The sequence below is a fragment of the Peromyscus californicus genome, unplaced genomic scaffold, assembly GCF_007827085.1.
Source record: "Peromyscus californicus insignis strain IS unplaced genomic scaffold, ASM782708v3 Scaffold_10__1_contigs__length_136768540, whole genome shotgun sequence".
NCBI lineage: Eukaryota > Metazoa > Chordata > Mammalia > Rodentia > Cricetidae > Peromyscus > Peromyscus californicus.
In genome coordinates this window covers 101,159,564-101,175,079 of record NW_026294391.1, presented here as the reverse complement: position 1 = coordinate 101,175,079, position 15,516 = coordinate 101,159,564, and the positions used below count along the sequence as shown (strand labels likewise).

General features: G+C 41.5%; 1 protein-coding gene across 1 annotated transcript; it reads left to right on the top strand.

Annotated features, from left to right (window-relative positions):
- Positions 1-11,193: 11,193 nt before the first annotated feature.
- Positions 11,194-14,771, top strand: LOC128115772 (rhox homeobox family member 2-like). The gene is made up of 4 exons (XM_052746820.1): positions 11,194-11,260; positions 11,429-11,807; positions 13,315-13,360; positions 14,721-14,771. The coding sequence occupies exons 1-4, from the start codon at positions 11,194-11,196 to the stop codon at positions 14,769-14,771; spliced, it is 543 nt and encodes a 180-aa protein (XP_052602780.1).
- The last annotated feature ends 745 nt before the right edge of the window (positions 14,772-15,516 follow it).

Sequence of the window (15,516 nt, the reverse complement as noted above, 5' to 3'; positions counted from 1 at the left end):
ACACTCAGGGGTTCTCCTCCTGCTTCCCAGAACATCTTTCTCTGAAGATTGTGGGGGAGCCCTAGAGTGCCACTCTCACCCAGGTGCCAGATACAGATGACATTTTGCTCTGCCACCAACAATTTATTATTATACTCTTATCTCCAAAGCACTTGTATTTCAATAAAGATTATGGATTCACAATAAGTATACTTCATGTGTCTTCTGGTTTAGTAAAGTATATATGTAAGCTATCAAGGAAATTTCCTTTAGACGGACTAACAAGGCCTCCTTGCATGAGATGAAATTGCTATTCTACCTTAGGCAGGCCTTTTATATCACAAGACCTTTCCAAGTTGCATAGTAGGTCTTCACTGACCCACACATTCTTTTTTGTTCACCTGTCATGCTGGGCTCACCCCTTCTCCTACCATTTAGAACCAAAAATATATAAGAGAGGTGGGACAAGACCCTGGGCAGAGAAAGTGTTTATCTAGACAGAGCTGATTCTGGCTATACTCAGAATTTTATTTCAACCCTGATCTCTGAGAAACTTCCTTATAGGCCACTCATAGGATTCTTGGGAAGCAGCACAGTGTCTTTTCATTTAGGCTGCTCCACAAACTCTTCTCTTCTATCCCTTTCCATGGCATACAGAGGGCTCTTCAGCCATTCTCTCAGAAGTCTTGCTGCTTCAAAGGGAAGAGAAGAACCCATCCTCTCCAGGCCGTAATAAGGCTTCTCTCTGTCCCCCAACCCAAACCCAGTAGGCGTATTGTCCCTCTTCCCCAGAGCACAAGCTGACTGACACTTAAGATATCTTCTTGCAGGTGGATCTCTGTGAGTTCGAGGCCAGCCTGGTCTACAGAGCGAGATCCAGGAAAGGCACAAAGCTACACAGAGAAACCCTGTCTCGAAAAACCAAAAAAAAAAAAAAAAGAAAGAAAGAAAAGAAAAGGTATCTTCTCAAAGTATACATTTCTTGTGATTTCAGAATGAGACTAATACTTGAAATCTTTATTTTATCAATATTGTAACTTCTTAAATAGTTCCTGTAAATGAGATACCCCTTAAAAATTCAAGAAACCCCCAGCATCCTACATTATTGTATCTACCTGTGGCTCTTCGTGCCTGGAATGTTCCAGAGTCACAGATGATGTGGAAAGACACTGCGAAGAAGCAGGATGTCTCCACTCCCAAAGCTCCCAGTCCCAGTGATTTCATTATTGATGCAGAAGTTGACACTCACCCCACCCCATGTATGGCTGGAATTCCTCAGCAGCTGCTCTGTCAGACTCAGACCCCAGCTGCCCGCATCTCCTGTTGTGCTCTGCCCCTCACTTCTCATCCTGGAAACACAGACTGATGCTCCCAAGAGAGGCAAGAGTGGCGTCCTTCATGTAAGTGAAAAGAGAGGCTTGGGGTGATGTCTGCTCTCGGGACCTAGAGCACATAGCTAACATGCAGGCATCCAGCAGAAAGCCTCAGTTTCAAGAGTGACTTTTATGATACAAATATACAAAGACAGCACACTAACGCTGACCCTGTTGTCAGGGACTCAGGTAAGCTAGCCCTGAGGGTGTGAGAGCAACAGAGCTGACCCTGCCCATCGCATGGCAGATGAGGGAAAGATGCCCTCCCCGCTCCACCCCTTGCTAGGAGAGAGAGCTAGCCCCAGGGTCATGAGTGAGAGAACTGGTCCTGCCCTCACCTGCTGCAGCACACAGGAGAGCATGCCCTGCACCCCACCGGGGCAACACACTACAGCCAGCCCTGAGGGCATAAAAGCAGGAGAGCTACTCCCATCCCTGTATTCCCCTACAGTAATCCGGAGAGAGGCCCCCGCACCTTGCCTGGGCAAAACAGTAGAACAGGCCCTGGTGGGGTGAATGTGAGTGAGCTGGATCTGAGGGCCTGAGAGCAGGAGAAATGGCCCCCACTCCTTGCTGCAGGCTGAATTGGATGAGCTGTCCGAGGCAGTGCTAGAGGGCTCATTGGGGTAGTGATGATGAGGGAAAACTGGCAGGCTGACCAACCCAGCTACCACCCAGGCCCAGAACCAGGGCTCTGTTGGCCCACCCCAACATCCACAGAATCTATGAACTGTTAGAGCACGTCAAGGGGACAGACCTATAGATTCAAATCAGCAGGATCTCTACGACACAGGACAACAACAAGAAATCCAAGAACAGCCCCAGTGAGGGCCCATTATCAGTGGTGTAGCAGAAACTAGACGCCTCAAACCAGACCAGTGACTTGTGGCAATGAATACTTGCAAGTAAAGAAGAACGGACTAAAGGGCAAACTGTGTGACTCAAAGGGCCACACCACAGCTTCCACGATGAGATTCTGCTCCTTTTTTGTTTTGTTTCTTTGTTTTGTTTGTTCTTTTAAATTGAGTTTTGTTTTTGGAGGGAGGTTACAAAGGCAGAGGGTAGATGTGATGGGACAGGGAGACAAGTGGGATTGTAATGTATGATGTGAAATCCACAAAGAATCAATAAAAGTTAAAAAAAAAATCAGAGACCATCTTGCTCACACACTCCAAACACATGGCAACACTCTAGTCCCAGGACATCCATCCTCTCTCCCATCTTTTAGACTGCTCAGGTACTGCATGCACATGGTGCACAGACATTCATGCACACAAAATCCCAATATATATAAAACAAAGGTATTTTAAAAGAAAAATCTAGAAAAATATACAAACAGACAAGTAAAATCCAAAGAAATGTCCCAAAACCTTGATAACAGACAAAACTTAATTCTAGGCAAAAGACTTCAGTGAATCAAAGATCACTTCAAAATCATATAAACTGATATTAAAATAGGGAGGTAATACCTTACTTCCAAATATTATTGATTTTTCTTTACGGTGTTGTGTGTGTTGATGGGGTTGCATGTGTGTGTTTATGGATGTGGAAGCCAGATATCCATGTCAGGTGTCTTTCTCAATTGTTTTCTACCTCTTTGTTGGGGGTGGGGAGTTCCAGACCAGGTTTCTCTGTGTAACAGCCCTGGCTGTCCTGGAACTTGCTCTGTAGAACAGGCTGGCCTTGAACTCACAGCAAAACACCTGCCTCTGCCTCCTGAGTGTTGGGATTAAAGATGTGCGCCACCACCTCCTGTTCTCTACCTTACTTTTTGAGACAAAGTCTCTCAATGAACCTGGCATTCCCCAGTTCAGCCAGTTAGCCCTGGGGTCTTTGTATCTCCACCCACACCCAGCTCTGGGTTTAGAGGTGGCTACTGCAATTGCATTACCTGAACTTTTTATGGGAATAAAAGATAAAATACTTGCAAGCCAAATACAAGCATATATATATATATATATATATATATATATATCAACAGAGTAGCAGGATACAAAATCAAATTACAAAACCAGGCCAGATGGTGGTGGCACATGCCTTTAGTCCCAGCACTCAGGAGGCAGAGGTAGGAAGATCTGTGTGAGTCCAAGGCCAGCCTGGTCTACAGAGTGAGATCCAGGACAGCCAGGGCTACACAGTCAAACTCTGTCTCAAACAAAACAAAACAAAACTGCAAAACCAGTAGCCTTTTCTATACACCACTAACAAACATGCTGAGAAAGAGATCAAGGACATGCTCCATTTACATTGGCCCCAAAGAAAATAAACTGTCTACGAATAAACTGAAACAAAGAAGACCTCTCCAATGGAACAAAAATTGATACCAAATGGACTAAATTGCTAAAGGCCTCGGTATGAAACCCTGCAAGATACCTACAAGATGCATAGGAGAGGACTTTCTGAATAGGGCTCCATTTGCTCAGGAATTAAGACCAATGATTGACAAATGGAAACTCATAAAATGAAAAACCTTCTTACAGCAAAAGAAATAATCAAAACTTTTTTTCTAATTCTGTGAGGAATGTGGGGATTTTGATTTGGATTGCACTGGAAGCCCTTAAAGCGAATGAGAATCTTTGCCAGCAGTATATTTGAAGAACAATTACTAGCCATAATGTAAAAAGCACTCAAACAAACTAATAAAACCACTAAATTCAAGAAAACAAATGACCCTACTTAAAAAAAATTGGCTATGGATCTAGACAGGGAGTTCTCAGAAGAAGAAATAAAAAATGATTAAAGAAAATCTCAAAACGTGTTCAACATTCTTAGCAATTACAAAAATGCCAATGAAAACTACTTTGAGATTCATCTTGCCCTGTCGTCAGAATGGCTGAACTCCAGAAAAGAACCGACGACAAAGACTGGTAACGATATGGAAAAGGGAAAGGTTTGCTCACTGTAGATGTGGCTACAAAGTGTTGTTGCCACTCTGAAAATCAGTTTGGAGAAGTCTCAAAAAGGTAAAACAAAATCCACCAGATGACCCAGCTACTCCTTGGCACATGTCCAAAACATCCTATTCCACAGAAATGTGTTCAGCCGTGTTCACTGTTGCCCTATTCATAATAACTTGGAAATGGGAACAACCTAGATGTCCTTCAAGTGATGAATGGATCGTGAAAATGTGGTACATACACACTATACCATAGTACTCAGCTGTAAAGAAAAAATGAAATTATGAAATCTGCAGTGGATGAAACTAGAAAATTATATAGCGTGAGATAACCCAGACCCAGAAAGACAAACGTAGCATGGTCTCCCTCATGTGAGAATCATAGTTCCAAACCTTCAGATGTTTGTACATAACCAGAAAGCAGCAAAGTAAAAAGGGACCATGGGAAGGGGGTAGCACTAGAGAAGAGAACAGCGCTACCCAAATGATTTGAAGAGGGAAATAGGAGTTGGGAGGAAGGTCAATAAAGAGAGAGAGAGAGGGTAAAACAACACTAATGATGTCTGAAAAAAAAAGGAATTATTTACCTAAAATTACGCATAATACATGTAAGTCTATGTGTATAAGCACACATACATACGCTTAGAGTGTGTGTGTGTGTGTGTGTGTGTGTGTGTGTGTGTGTGTGTGTGTGTGTGTGTGTGCTTAGAATAACTTAGGAAAAAATACATTTTCTAAGCTAAGTTATCCCACTCGGGCTGACAGTGCTCCCCCCAAGAGGCATAGACTATATAACAAAACCCCCAGTACCAGGCATGAGAAACCCCATTTCAAGTTGTTGGCCAGGGAAGGCAGTTGGAGAGAGTGAAAAGATCTGAGAATCATCTGGCTACTGCTGTTGCTTTTAGTGGCCTCCCAGAACTGACAGTTAGTCCGTATTGCTGGAGACATGACACACTTCACACACAGGACTTGGAGGAATAATACAGCTGGAACTGACCTGGAAGCCTCCCCTCCCCCACCCAGGACTGGTCTCAGAAGGTGCAATGCAAGCTGCCAAGGGAGAAAAGCAATCAATAGTCTACCCAGCTATAACTCCTATGTATATTGTAACCACAAGCAGTAAAATGCACTTCTCTTTTCAAACATCCTAGGAACATTTTTGAGGAAAGATCACGTGTTAAGACAAGGAGCATGTATCAGTGAATTCAAAAATTAAATCAGGTCCCATTGCCTAGTACCATATTTGAAAATGGAGATTTTGGAATTTGGGGGAGGAGATGGATTTTTTTTAGACAGTGTGCATGTGTCCCAAGCTAGGTTCAAATAAACTGTAGCTGAAGGTGAAGTTCTACTCTTTCTGCCTCTACCTTCTGAATGCTAAGATTACAGGCATTAAAACCTCAGACTCCAGGCTGCCTTTATACCTTGCTGAGGAGTAGCCATGAATAGTGTTATGCATACTAGGCAAGGGCTACATGCAATAAGCCACACCACCAATTCAGAAATGAGTATCTTTGCAATCTTGACCAGAATTAGAGAGTAAAAATTCTCAGGGTCTGTGCTCCTTGACGCTAGCAGTTTCGGGCTACACAGCAAAGAGCAAAGAGCAGGAAACAACATATGGAGATTTAGTTGGAGATAGTTCCAGATTCTGAGGTATGTCTTTCAGTGGGAGAAGAACTCCTCCTCAGGCATGCTAGAAAAGGAACTGCCTGGGGATAGAGATATTGGAGCTTTGGGATCCTTTCTAGTCTCAGAGTGACCAGGACATGTTGTGAAAACTTGTCTCCTTAGGACCAGTCTGACCACATGTCAGTGAAGGGGCTGCTTGACTGACAGTTCCTAGATGGAGATCAAGGCCTGGTCTTGACCCTTTGATCATTCAGAGATGACATTAGAAGTGTATGTGTTCAAGAAAAAGGTGAGGAACCTCAGCACAGATGTGACAATTCTCACAGGTTCAACAGTACTTAACAGCACTAACAAGGCTTAACAGTACTACTAAACCCCAATCCACGCCCAAGCTCCAGTAAAGGTAGACCATGCAAATAAGACAGACTCTAAATTCACTTTCTATGAAAACCCAAAGGAAAAGACTGTAGATGTAACCAACCATCTTATTAAATAAGAAACACAGAGCCGATTCAGAGAAGAAAGCCAAGAGGTCAGAACTAAGAGCCTTACCCTTCCTGCTTCAGCCAAGAGAGCTCTCCGAAGAGGGAGCTACTTCCTGTCTGTTCATCTTTATATAGACTGTCTGTTCTGCCTTCTTATTGGTTGTAAACCCAAACATATGACTGCCTCGTCATTGCCTGTATGTACAGCCCTCCAGGTCCTCTATGGTATTGAGATTAAAGGCGTGTGTCTCCAATGTTGGCTGTATCCTTGAACACACAGAGATCTACCTAGCTCTGCCTACCAAGTGCTGGGATTAAAGGTGTGCACCACCACCGCCATGCTCTTGCTATGGCTCTAATAGCTCTGACCCCTGGGCAACTTTATTAACATACAATTAAAATCACATTTCAGTACAAATAAAATACCACCATATTTCCCCTTTTCTATTTTAATAAAAAGAAAAACAGAAAAAGGTTATAACTAACAAAAGAAAAACTATATACAAAAGTACAATAACTATATACAATATATACAAGTAATAAATACCTAAACAATGTCTAGTCCATTTGTATTTGACAAATTCAGAGAAAATAATTTCATTATCTATCTTATTTTGGTAAGTCCAAAATGTATCTAATTCACTTTCTATCCTAAATAATCTTCAACTATGACTAACTAACCTTCAACTATAACTAACTAATCTTCAACTCCCTCAGAGGCCCAAGAAGGAAATAATATTAGTTAACAAAAACAAAAACAGAAAGTGCATGCAGGCAACTTCCAAAAAATTTGTGAGTTGACAGAAACAGCCAGCTGCCTGGACAGTCACCTGAGGTTTCTCTGCAGTGCTGGGGCATCATCTTCAGCCTATAGGCTTAGCGTATCTGACAAACTCATTTGTGAAGTAGGATGTACAGAAGGTCAACAGTTCAACCTCACATTGGGTGAGAGCAGTCCATGTACCAGAAACACCTGAATTCCACTAGTGTCATGTCATGATTCAGGATTTTAAATTCTGGAAATTGTTGATGGTTTTTTAATTCAACTGTCCATTCTTCTTGGCTGTGTATATATGGCTTCATCTCAGCATCCTGTTCTTCTCCACATCCCTCTATCAAATGCCAGTCTACTATTGAGAGGCGTGAGCTTAGTTACTCTTCAAGAATAACTGTTTCAGCTGCTGTTCCATTGCACATCAGAAGCCATCGGCCCACTGCCTGTTCAGCTGCCTTCGAAGAAAAGGGCACTGTACCTTTTCTGGATTGTGAAGGCCACTTCAGGGATGGTGCCATATTGTCCTGGCCTCAGAAGATGCCTTTTGATAAAGCCATAACCACACTTGTTTTGGCAAGAATCAGTAGTCCTTTGTTTCATGTCCTGTCTGTCCATTTTGTCAGCAGTTGATTCAAGGATACTTTGTTGTCCAGTAGCTAACTTTTGCCACAATGAAAGTTAACTCCATATGCAGTTTCTTCAATGCCCATATTTTCTCTGAAGTAGATTGGTACTGCCAGGAGCCAACATGTCTCAAAAAAGAAAAATTTTCTAAGTTATTAAAACATTTTAAATGCCATATTCTGTAGATCTCTGAAGGGTTTGAAGATGACTTGTCTAAAATATATCTGCTCAATTTTTAAAACATATCTAATATGACTACAAGTTCTATTGTAATGTCTAACTGCTAACTTTCATTTCTTTATATCCTAATAGTTGGTAATAATAACATTCAAGGATCAGAAAATTGCATTGTTAAATGAACGGTATAAGTACGATTAGAAATATACATATAGCATTTTCTAACAATATCAATTTCAATATATATAATTTGTATACAATATGAAACAATACAATCCAATGTAAAGTATTTAAAACTAGTAATTGTCTTTTTCTTCTTTTCTTTTTTTCTCTTTCTTTTTAAACAAGAACCTTAAATCTAATCTCCTTTGCTTAGCCTTTTTCCTAACCCTTGACGACAACTTGTAACCAACCCCCTTAAACAATGAAAATTATCCCAGACCCAAAACCCATTAAAAAGACCAAAAAACAACCCGCCCCACACCACCTCTTTGGGAATGTGGGCGTCGTATTCTTAAAATTGCTTCCTGCTGGGTATGGGCGAAGTTATCTTTATCCTGAAAGAAAAATTTTAGGTTAATTGTCAAATTCTAGGAAAGGTAACTATATCCTTCATTATCCAGTCTGTGTATAATGCCAAAGTTCAGGGTTTATCTCAAGTCCTTATTCAAGTAGTCTTTGAGACTGGATCATCTCAGCTAGTCATCTCAAAATTAGCTCTACCTTTAAAATGGTTAACAGACAAGCCTGTATGGGTCCAGCAATGGCCTTTAACAACAGAGAAACTACAGGCTTTAGAAGAGCTGGTAGAAGAACAGTTAAATGCTCAGCATATTGAAGAATCAACCAGCCCTTGGAATTCTCCTGTATTTGTTATTAAAAAGAAATCGGGTAAATGGAGAATGGTAACAGACCTTAGAGCAATTAACAAAGTAATTCAGCCAATGAGCTCTCTACAATCTGGAATTCCTTTGCCTACTCTGTTACCAAAAGGATGGCCTCTCATAGTTATTGATTTAAAAGACTGTTTCTTTTCAATACCCTTACAAGAAAAAGACAGAGAAAGATTTGCTTTCACAGTGCCTACTTATAATAATTCTCAACCGGTTAAAAGATTTCAATGGAGGGTCCTCCCACAGGGAATGTTGAATAGCCCAACTCTGTGCCAATATTTTGTACAACAGCCATTGGAAGTGATATGTAAAAAATTTCCTAAATCTATAATTTATCATTATATGGATGATATTTTACTAGCTGACTCAAATGCAGATACTTTAGAATGTTTGAAGAAGTAAAGAAAATTTTGCCTTGCTGGGGATTACAAATTGCTCCTGAAAAGATATAAAGAGGAGATTCTATTAATTATTTAAGATATAAAATAGGTCTACAAAAAATTAGACCCCAAAAGGTGCAAATTAGGAGAGATAGATTACAGACTCTTAATGACTTTCAAAGATTATTTGGAGATATTTCTCATCTACGAACTATTGTTGGGGTAAAAAATGATGAACTGCATAATTTGTTCAAAACCTTAGAAGGTTACAAGGACTTAAATAGTCCAAGAGAATTATCACCTGAAGCTGAGAAAGAATTGGCCTTGGTAGAAAAGAAAGTACATGAAGGGCACGTGGATCGTATTGATCCAAAGCTAGATTGCATTTTGGTTATTTTACCTTCTAGGCATTCTCCTACAGGAATATTAATGCAGAGGGAAGATATTATATTGGAATGGATATTTTTACCAAATAAACCAAATAAAAAATTAAAAACTTATGTGGAAAAAATCTCTGACTTGATTTGACCCAGCAGAAATTGTCATGCCTTTAACTAAGGAGGACATTGAAAAATTATGGACAGAAAGTGAACCTTGGCAAAGAGCTTGCAGTAATTTTTTGGGAGAAATTAACAGCAAATATCCCAAAAGCAATAGAATTGATCTTATAAAGAGAGCTGATTGGATCTTGCCTCGAATTGCACGGGAAAAACCCATGTCTGGAGTTCATACATTTTATACAAGGCAGGTTACAAATCAGAAAATTTAAGTAAAGTGGTTCAAAGTCCTTATAATTCAGTTCAAAAATCAGAATTGTATGCTATTCTGTTGGTATTAATGGATTTTTCAGAACCTCTCAACATAGTAACTGACTCTCAGTATGCTGAAAGAGTAGTATTACATATTGAGACTGCAGAATTTATCCCTGATGCTTCAGAATTAACTTCACTATTTATTCAATTACAAGATACAATCAGGAAAAGGAATCATCCTTTATATATAACTCACATTCGATCCCATACTGGTCTGCCAGGCCCTCTAGCACAAGACAATGATGAGATTGATAAATTATTGATAGGAAATGTGCTGGAGGCCTCAGAATTTCATAAAAAACATCACGTCAATAGTAAAGGTTTAAAAAAGGATTTTTCCATAACCTGACAACAAGCCAAAGAAATAGTAAAGAAATGTCCTACTTGTTCCTTCTACAATCAAACGCCATTACCAGCAGGATGTAACCCAAAGGGTACTCAAAGGAATGAAATCTGGCAGATGGACATGTTTCACTTTACAGAATTTGGAAAATTGAAATATGTACACCATACTATTGATAATTATTCAGGATTTCAATGGGCAAAAGACCTCATGGATAATCTTTATTTCTGTTCTCTGTCAAGTAATAGGTGCCTAGTGTGAACTACTAGGCCTTGAGAAGGGATTGTCTCACTGTGGTTCTGTCTGGCCTGGAAATCACTGTGTAAAACCAGACTAGCCTGGAACAGATCCACTTCTTCTGTCCCCAGAGTACTGGGATTTAAATCATGAAAAAGCACCCCCAAGTAACCAAGTGATAGTCTAAAAACATTTCTCCAAAGCCTCCAGAGTTTTTCTTCTTCAGTATAAGTCTGTTGGCACAATTGACCATCACACCTTTCCTAGGAAGATAATTCACCAAGGCAAAGCTGCAACTTGGAGAGTCTCGCGTGCATCCCAAGGACAGTGCCTTCCCTGCAAACACAGCTTGCTCATTTCTGACCTAACTTCTCTGTTTTGTACTTCAGGGGCTCAACTCATAGCAGCAGGAGGTCAAATGGGAGCCAGGATAACCTTCTCATGATTGGATAGTTAGTAACCTGTGCTACTGGCCCCCAGGGCAAAAAGAGAACTCTTCCTGGTTGAGAAGCCCGGGCTTTCGCAGTCGCCAGGAGCTCCACCTCAGAATCTGCTGAGGCAAGCTGCAAGTGAGCATTCAAGACATGGAGCGCCGAAAGACCAACTACCTGCTTCATGGGGGACTCGATGAGGATGAAGAAAAACTGAATGGTCAGTGCATGTTGGGAATGGTGGGTTGGAGATATCCATGAGGAGAGGAGTGTTCCACAGAGACGACTAGACAGGTGCTGTGCACTGCCGGCTTTGCCGCAACTTCACGGCACCGTCAGACCACCCTGGGCTCTGACTCTTTATCTTCCTCTGTTTCCCTACTTCTAGGTGCAAAGGCACAGATGCTTTTGCCGGCTGGAGAGGGGAGAAATGAGGAAGCGAGTGGACAGGGCCAGCCTGGGCGGGAAGCCGCAGCAGCGGAAGGGGAAAGAGCCGGAGAATTAAGTGGAGAAGGTCCCTCGGCTGCTGATGCTGCAGGCCTCATAGATAATTTGAGCCAGAAGGACCATGGCACCAGCGGCAGCGACCAAGAGAATGAGAAGCAGCCAAAGCAGCCAGTTGGAGAGGGCCCGCGGGTTGCAGAAAGTGTGCAGCCAGTGTCGGTGCTGGTGCGCCAGCGTTGCTTCCACTACAAGTTCCGCCAGTGGCAGTTGCAGGAGCTCGAGCGGATTTTCCAGCATAGTCACTACATCAGTGCAGAAGTAAGGTAAGCCGATAGCCTGGCCTTTACTCCCTGTTTCCTGGGATGGCTTTTGGCTTTCTCCCTGGTCCTCCTCCTGCCACCCCTTCAAAACTGCATGTTATTTATTCCTTTGTTGTGTTTTGTTTGTGGGTGTGGGAACGTGTTTCTGTTGGCGTAGGTTTCACTTGACACACGCAGTGGTCAGAATACAGCTTGAGTTAGTCTCTTCTCTCCTTCCACTGTGTGAGTCCCAGGATCAACCTCAGGCCATCAGGCTTGCTGGCCATCACCTTTACCTTCTGAACTATCTCCTCAGCCTCTCTCTTACCCTATCTAAATAAAAACCCCTTCCAAAATCAAGGCCGCCAGACATCCTGCACTAGTGTGCTAGGGTAAGGGTGAGAGTCATGAAAAATGGGTGTCCTGGCTAGTTTTATGTCAACATGACACAAGCTAGAGTCATCAGAGGAGGGAGCCTCCATACGATCAGGCTGTAGACAAGGCTGTAGGGTATTTTTGTAATTATTGATTGATATGAGAGGACCCAGACCACTGTGGATTCTGGGTTCTAGAAGAAAGCAGCTGAAGGAGCCATGAGGAGCAAGCCAGTAAACAGCTCTCCTCCACAGCCTCTGCATCAGCTCCTGCCTCCAGGTTCCTGTCCTATTTGACTTCCTATGCTGACTTCCTCCAATGATGATCTGGAAGTACAAGCCAAATAAACACCTTCCTCCCCAATTTGCTTTTGGTCATGGTTTTCTCATCACAGCAGTAGTAACCCTAAGACAATGGGAATGAAGGTATTTTCATATAGTATTTCGATGAATCAGAGTGGAAAACTTTGGGCAATGTCTTCTATATGAGTAAAGTCCTGTTAAAAGAAGTGTGAATGGTTGAATGGTTAAAATAATAGAGGGTTACGTTCTCGGTGGAAGGAGAGAACCACCACCCATCAGTTGCCCTTTGACCTGCCCAGGTGCACCATAGCACAGGTATGCACACCCCTACACCTATGGAATGCATGCACTAACACATGCTAAATAAATTAAACAAATAAATGTAACATGTCATTTCCCTGGTGATCTGCAGGCTGGACATCCTCATGAGTTAATTAAACATTAGAAATCTTCAGATGTTCCCCATTAATCCATCTTCTTTTATTTGAGCTTGCCCTTCAATCCTGACAAAAGCCTCACACAGGTTTTTCCTCTTTATGTTTGTTTTGTAGCTTTTGTTCTATTATTTGAGAAAGTCTCCTGATGTCCAGAGCATTTCTTTTGAGGTTTTTGCTGTCCATATTAGTGTTTTTCAAATTGCTTATTAAGGATGTGGTGTGTTTTTATGTCCGTTAATGGATGATGATAATAAACAAAATTACCAGTAGAATTTTTTAAGCCTCAAAATCTTCAAGGTGAATGTCACAGAAGGTAAAGGATGGGACAAACATTTAAAAACACATATAAAGTATCTTTCACATACTTTATTTCACCCAAGATGCCCAGTACTGAACTTCTGCCGTTTTTGCCCTCAGAAAACAGCTGGCAAGATGGATAGGTGTGACTGAAGCTAGAGTTCAGGTAAGGAGAAGACAATTTGGCAAGACAGCTGTTCTAGAACTTGCTTCTTATCGTGGATACTTTCATCCTGTGGGTAAAGTTGTTGTGTTGTGATTTTTTTTAACCTCATCATGTTTCAAAATGACACGTTTTTTAATGATTTTTTTAAACAATTCATGTGTATAGATATGTCTGTGAATTCAGGTACCCTCAGAGGCCAGAAGAGGGTGTCAAGTCCCCTGGAGCTTGAATTACAGGTAGTCATGAGCTACCTTATATAGGTGATGGGAACCAAACTTGGGTCCTCTACAGGAGCAGCAAGTGCTTTTAACTCTTAGAGATCTCTACAGGCCCCTTAAAATGACTTTTAAGCTTTATGCTACTTGTGGGTATAAAATGGAATAAAAAAATCCAACCCACTTAAAATGGCTCATTTCAAGATGAAGCGTAACTTCCAAAAGGAGCACACTCCTTAGACACGTATGTATCACACATACATGTATCCTGTAGATAATTATGAATATTTGTGTTTTAACATATAAGATATGTACACATTCTATGAATTAATTGTATTAATAACATATTGATATAGAAATGTGTGTGTAACTCCTTGTAACACTAATATTCTTAAGATAGAATGTCTCTGTGGAGACATCCCACTAGAGTTATGAAATATAAATTTTTCAAATTAATTCAAATAAGTTAATCTGAATTAATTTGAAAAGAATCAGAGAGTTCCGTGATCCTAAATTGTATTTTATTTTATTTTTTTGGTTTTTTGAGACAGGGTTTCTCTGTGTAGTTTTGGTGCCTGTTATGGAGTTCACTCTGTAGACCAGGCTGGGCTGGAACTCACAGAGATCCGCCTACCTCTGCCTCCTGAGTGCTGGGATCCTAAATTATTTGAAATACTGAAAACTAAGGATAGATTTATCCTTACAGGGCAATTTGAGTGTGTGGATAGTGGACAGGCAGAACCCAGCACTGATAATGCTGATGTAAGCTTGGTTAAACAGAGACTGATGGGAATGGGAAAGCAGAGTGCAAATGTCTGGTCCCTCTGTTGTTTTAAAGCACCTGGTGAAGCCACACAGATAAGAACACCCAACCTTATAATTATCTGAAGCACCGCTGGTGCATCTGCCTGGAAATGCTGCTGACTTCCTCCAGAGTGAATTACTGTAGGGAGAGGGGAAGGGCATGCAACGTTTGTCCAGGGACTATTTTGCAGTCCTGGGGTGGATACCAGGCCCTCCCACATTCTAGAAAGCAGGTTCTTCTGTGCCATCTAAATTATAGAGGGCAGCTAATGTTACACGGTGTGTTTTCTGATTATTATCGTGATTACTCTACTGAACGGATTTTTTTTTCTGGCTTGTAGAATTGGTTTAAGGGGAGACGAGAACAATACAGGAGAGATCAGAAGCTATAAATGCTCAGAGGTGCTTCTTTCCCCGAAGACTGTGGAGGAATTCTAGAGAACCACCTTTGCTCAGGAGCCAGATGCTCATAAGCTTTTGCTGACACTAACTCTCTTATATTTTCAATAAAGATGTGACTTCTCTGTACATTTGCTCCATTTGTTTTCAAGAATTAACAAGATGGCTGTGTAAACTATCAAGGAACTGTCATTTAAACCCAATGACAAGGTCTCTTTCCATAAAATGACACCACTGAGTCAGCATCAGTATACCCTGAATACTGCCGGCGTTTCCCAAGTACCATAGTAGGTTTGCACTGACTCATTCATTCTTTTCCATCCCACTATCATCTGTTCCCCCACTCTTAACTTGACAGACCACAAATGTTGAAGAAGGGGAGGACAAGTCCCTAGGAAGAAACAGTCTTTCCCAAAAACAGAGCTAATTCTGCCCATCCTGGGAATCTGGTTCTAACCTTGGACTCTGACAGAAACCTTCTAAGAGAATATTCAAAGACTTCTTGGGAAGCAGGTAGCAAAAGTCTATCTTTCTGCTCCAATTCTCTCCACTGCCCTCCCACCGTATGAAGCACTCAGGGAACTTAGGAGTGACTCTGCCAGAGGAAAAAAAAACACTAGAATCCATCCCATCCAGTCTGTAGCGGGGTTTCTGTCTCTTCTGTGTCCTACCCCCAGTCCAGGAGGTATATTATCCCTTGTCCCCAGAGCAGACGTTGACTGACACTCCTTAAGGTGC

What these genes read in the sequence shown, in the direction of transcription:
- LOC128115772 (XM_052746820.1), top strand. Translation starts at nt 11,194, where the DNA reads ATGGAGCGCCGAAAGACCAACTACCTGCTTCATGGGGGACTCGATGAG. An exon ending in GGATGAAGAAAAACTGAATG is followed by an intron (nt 11,261 to 11,428) that starts GTCAGTGCATGT and finishes CCCTACTTCTAG; the next exon opens with GTGCAAAGGCACAGATGCTT. An exon ending in TACATCAGTGCAGAAGTAAG is followed by an intron (nt 11,808 to 13,314) that starts GTAAGCCGATAG and finishes TTTTGCCCTCAG; the next exon opens with AAAACAGCTGGCAAGATGGA.